The sequence below is a fragment of the Numenius arquata genome, chromosome 5 (assembly GCF_964106895.1).
Source record: "Numenius arquata chromosome 5, bNumArq3.hap1.1, whole genome shotgun sequence".
NCBI classification, from domain to species: Eukaryota; Metazoa; Chordata; class Aves; order Charadriiformes; family Scolopacidae; genus Numenius; species Numenius arquata.
In genome coordinates this window covers 61,521,767-61,526,668 of record NC_133580.1, presented here as the reverse complement: position 1 = coordinate 61,526,668, position 4,902 = coordinate 61,521,767, and the positions used below count along the sequence as shown (strand labels likewise).

Genomic DNA, 4,902 nt, shown 5'->3' with positions numbered 1-4,902 from the left:
AGATGGTAGGATTTGAGCTAATGAGTTGTGGAGGTTTATCCACGTACCCTGCAAGTGCTCAAGGTATTACTGCTTCCCTCCGTTGTTTCTGTAGCAGAAATTAAATGTTTCCCAGTTCTTTAGGTCCCATGGTTCACTGCTAATTTGTGAATCCTAGCTTAATTTCTAAAAGGACAATTGTTTTCCACTGATATAAGAGAGCACGAGCTGTTTCATCTGAAGCACAGAGGACACAAATGGCGGGTGGGAGTGAGACAAACACTTGGCAGTAACATATTAACTGTAATACATAAAAATACCAAGGCTCTTGAGTCCAAGCTTTGGTATTTGTGCTTATCCTTCTAGTCTGATTTGTTTTCGTGATTACACTTTGAAAACTTTCAGAACGAGAGGTCTGAAACTGGGATAAAGTAACTTTTAAGTAGTTTCGAACTCTTTAACAATTATTAGAACAAGAGAGACAAATGCCATTAGTTTCTAATCTAGGAGCTGTCAGTGCTGTTGTGCATAACTGAGTTTAAATAATACATTTGTTTGTCAAATATTAGGAGGCCTTTGAGTGCTTGCAGTAGGGATTTGAAGTCCTTGAAATGAAGCGTGACGTGGGCAACAAGATTCTTCTGTCTGGCTGGGTGACGGGTGAGAAGACTCCCCGGAAGACAACAGAAGAATGAATTGTAAACCTTCAGTAGGCTTGTGCCATTGCAGTTTCTCCTAAGACTTGGCTGGCGAGCCACACCGCTTTGCATTTTTTGCAATTTTATTTTTTCGTTCTGCTTCACTGTCTGTGTTAAATTAATGTTTTTACTTTGGTATTTTCTGTAGTGATATCTACTGAGCGGCTAGATATACAAAATGGTATTCCATTCCATTATGTATAACTATTCTTAAACCCAGGGTTTCCAGCACCCGACGGTTATTCAAGCATACCCTAAATAATACGATACTCCTTCCAGAAGCTGTTCAGGTCAGGCTGGGTGTAGCACATGTGTCTTTGAAAGAAGTGCCCAGTGGGGTCTTACTAGCTGGAAAAGTCCTGTGGCTTGCAATAGCGTGGGAGGGATTTTTCTTCATGGCTTCCTGAATGCTAGGGGAGTTACTAGGATTTTTCTTAGCTCTGCTTTTAGTTACTGCAGCGGAAACTGCTAATACAGGATTCTGCGCTAAAATATCTCTATTCTCTTGCCTTTGTTTTATGGTATTTTTACAGCTCGTTTATTATGAACAGGAATTTTTTTTTTTTTTTTTTAAAAAAGTGAAAGGTGACGAAGCACCAATATCTATCTGACATCCTCTGGGCTCTATTCCCGCTGCTGTGACCCATGATAACCTAGTTCTGTTGTCTTGCTCTGTGGACTGAAACTAAGCCATGGTGTGACAATGGTGGTAAGACTTTCAAATGTTTGGTTTATGTTTAGTCCTGTAATACCTTATTTTGCTAAAGCTTTATTCCTTATCTTACTTAAATATTGCAAGTCTAAAAATCTTCCATGGCTCAAAGAATGTGCAGTTGATTCTTCCATGTGTCCCCACTGCATGTCATTTGCTGACAAAATAAAGTACTAAAGTTGCATTCTTACTGTGCAAATCCGCAGAAAACCCATTCCACAAATCAGACTTTGTTAGTAGGACACATTTATAACCATCCAGATGTAGCTGCATAGATTGCTTTGGCACTTTTAAATTATTTTTTTTTTTACTTCAATATGCTCTTACAAGCTCTGGCATGAAGATAGCTATAAAGCAGCTGGAGAATGGAAAATATCTGTTAAAAATCAAATATGACATGTTCATCCTGGATAGGAATGTGCTTCTTGGTTATACAACTATCGTTCTGTATTTAACTGCGTTTACAAGATTTGTCTTGTTACCTTCTTAGGAGTTCACAGGTTATTCGACACTCCCTTGGGCTATAAATTATGTGCACATGCCTACTGAAGTGTGATTTATTATTTTTATTTAAAAAAACCCACCTTACATCCCACATTTCGCTGGAAAGAGGCTTCTTTGTGCACCAAGCCTTTAAATTGTGAGCAGGCACTTAGTTATTGCTTTCGCTTTTTCGGATCGTGTTGCTCAAGGATCTCAGTCGGCTCCTCTCACCATGAAGAGTTTTGCTCTTCTTTTCCTGGTGGTGGTCTGTGGCGTGGGAGGATTGGGACAAAAGCTGAAGCCAAAGAAAAGAAGCAATGGTGAAGAAATCAAATTTCGGACTAAAACCAAAGATGTTTGCACAATGAGCATGAGTGGGGACGAGGAGATGAAACTTAGAATCGAATGCAAAAGCCAAGACATGTCCTACTGGTGTGAATTCACTGGCAAGCCGTCGGTCTGTCGTGCTTTCAGAAACAATCCAAAGATTTACTGGAACCAGATCGCCGCAGAACTTAGAAAGCTCCCGCACGCTTGTGAATCCACACAAGTGCTGAAGACCACCATGTGCCAAAAGGCTCCCGCAGAGGCTCTCATGAAGCAAATAGCTGCTGGTATGGAGCCAGAAGATCTAGCAAACCAGGACAAATCAGTCCAGAAAACTTCCACTTCTATGAGGGGAGCAGGGAAAAGCCCTGTTAAGAAAATAGGGAAACTTCCAATGGTACCTCTTGCAAGACCAACCCATCGTGGTCAAGGGTCTGAAAATGAAACGGAAGCAATGAAACTGGCACGGGAACATTGCTGGGAATCCCTGCATGGTTTCTGCTCCTACATTATTGGCATCTTTAGAGGTTAAGGATTTGCTTCAGGTAAAACTCCCATCTTTAAGCACAGCAGAATATACCTAAGAGTAATGCCGTTGTAGTTTTGTTTTATTTTGATCTTGGGGGTCTCTCAGGGGTGCAGACAAGGAGGTTCTGGGCTCGCTCACTAAAATCTAATGTGGCAAAGCCTCTACTGTGGCTTCTGAGGGGCTGGACAGCTTAAACTCCCGGTGATGGCTACTAGTTCAGGACCCCCTGACAGCCTCCTGTGAGGTCTTCAGTATGTGCTGAGATGTTTGTCCTGTCTGTTATTAATCTTGCAGTATTTCAGTTTGAACTGTTTGTATTGGGCTTGTTTTCTGCCTTCTGTCATTCCTTCCCTCTTGTGCTGACTTCTGGATTTAAGCCGGTGAAGTAAGATCAGTAACAAATGCATCAGCTGGAACAATTTAAAACTACATTCAGAAATTGAGAGGATAAAGCTTGTCCATCAAAACTGCTAGTTAATGATTAACCATTTTAATTTTAAAAATTAGTTCACAAACAACTCGTGCAGAAATTAGTAAAACCAAGCAGACTGTCTTGGTTTGTGGATATATTTCTGTGAGGCGCCAGGGGATCGCATGCAGGCGCCTTTCAGCCAGGATTTAAAAAGGCAAAGCCCTCACAGATTGGTTTTATACTCACTTCTATTTTGTCTTGGAGAGAAAGCCAGGAGCTCGTGATTATATATATAATATAATCAATTTATATATGTATATACACACATATATACAGCATGAGCCAGCAAGCGTTTAGGCTGCTAATGATCTTACTTGTGCTTAAGACAGCAGAGTGACTAATTTTTTTTCTTTTTTGTTTTGCAGAGCAAAGTTTTTACAGCTGAAGAAAGGTCCTTGCTGTAGTTTAGTAATTTAGATGTAAGAATTTTGGTTTAAAAACAAGTCATCTCTATAAATCTTGTAGCTGTTTTCTCTTTGCACCCCTAAAATTCAAACTTTTTAACTGTCCTGAAAAACGCATGAAATGGGAGTGACTGTACTTAAAATTAAAGTGTTAGGATGAACTAACTGTCTGTAGGTCTGTTACACACCAAGGCACACTGCATTTATGTAGCCCAGGTTCCACTTTTAAGAGTGTGTGTGCTGATTTGCTTCAGTTTGTTAGAGGTGAAAGCTGTAAATGATGCTACAGTTAGTGCAAACAATAAAAATAAGATTTTTGAAAATGTATTCAGTGTGCTTTCTTAAAATTTTAAATGGTGCTATTTGTATAAAGTCATGGTATTTGATACTTCTTTCTTAAGAGATTGTTGGTAGAACGTGTAAGAGGAGTTACAGGTCTGAGTCATTACTTTCCCACTGTGAACATATTTTCATTAATATTAATATTTTCAATGTTACTGTGTTTATATTACAATTGTAAGTTTCAGCCAGCAGGGAAAAAATGATTGGAGAAATGAGAGGAATGTAAGAATACATTTCCAAGCATAACAGATTAGAAGCGTTCATCTGTGACGCATCTGCGGAGTTCAGTGTTATTAGGATCTGTCAGTGGTAAAATTAATGTTTGGGTTCGGTAAATACTCTGAAAGGTAACTCGTATCTATGCACTTGGGCACTTGCATAAATCTCATCAAAACACAAAGCGAGACCTAACAGCCTGTTGACAGAGATTACAACACATGTATATTCAGAATATTTGTGAACTATGATTCCTTTTGTTCCCAAGATAGCTTTGCAGCAGGGATATAACTCAAAAAACATTGTACCACAGAAATTGCTGGAGTTCTATATTTGCTGTTAAACAGTTTCTGCAAGGCGTTGTTACACTTAAGTACTTCTCCAGCTTTACTCACAGATTCGTAATTCTCACTTCATAATTCCAGATCGTGACTGTCCAATCTCTAAACTTTGTGTCTTGTACCAAAAAAACCCACCTTGAAATAGTTTTCTGTCCTCAAACCTCTTGAAGTGGGAAAGAACAGCAATAATGAACGTGGGATCGGTGCAGAAGGTTGTATGTGAAAAGCAGAAGTATAGCTTGATTGCTGATCAAATGCAAGCTCAAGCAAATCTGTGTTTTTGTCTGCTATAAATCTGATGTGGTTAATCTTCATTTGTAACTTCAATTACCTTTGCCAGGCCCTTGTGCTGTGAGTAAAAAATGTAGTAGTACACCTACTCGCTTCTTTCTGTCATAG

General features: G+C 39.4%; 1 protein-coding gene across 1 annotated transcript; it reads left to right on the top strand.

Annotated features, from left to right (window-relative positions):
• Positions 1-2,104: 2,104 nt before the first annotated feature.
• Positions 2,105-2,731, top strand: FGFBP2 (fibroblast growth factor binding protein 2). Its single transcript, XM_074148165.1, has one exon. The coding sequence runs from the start codon at positions 2,105-2,107 to the stop codon at positions 2,729-2,731; it is 627 nt and encodes a 208-aa protein (XP_074004266.1).
• Positions 2,732-4,902: the final 2,171 nt, after the last annotated feature.

Bases quoted from the DNA above. Each gene is read 5' to 3' on its own strand.
- FGFBP2 (XM_074148165.1), top strand. From the start codon at position 2,105: ATGAAGAGTTTTGCTCTTCTTTTCCTGGTGGTGGTCTGTGGCGTGGGA.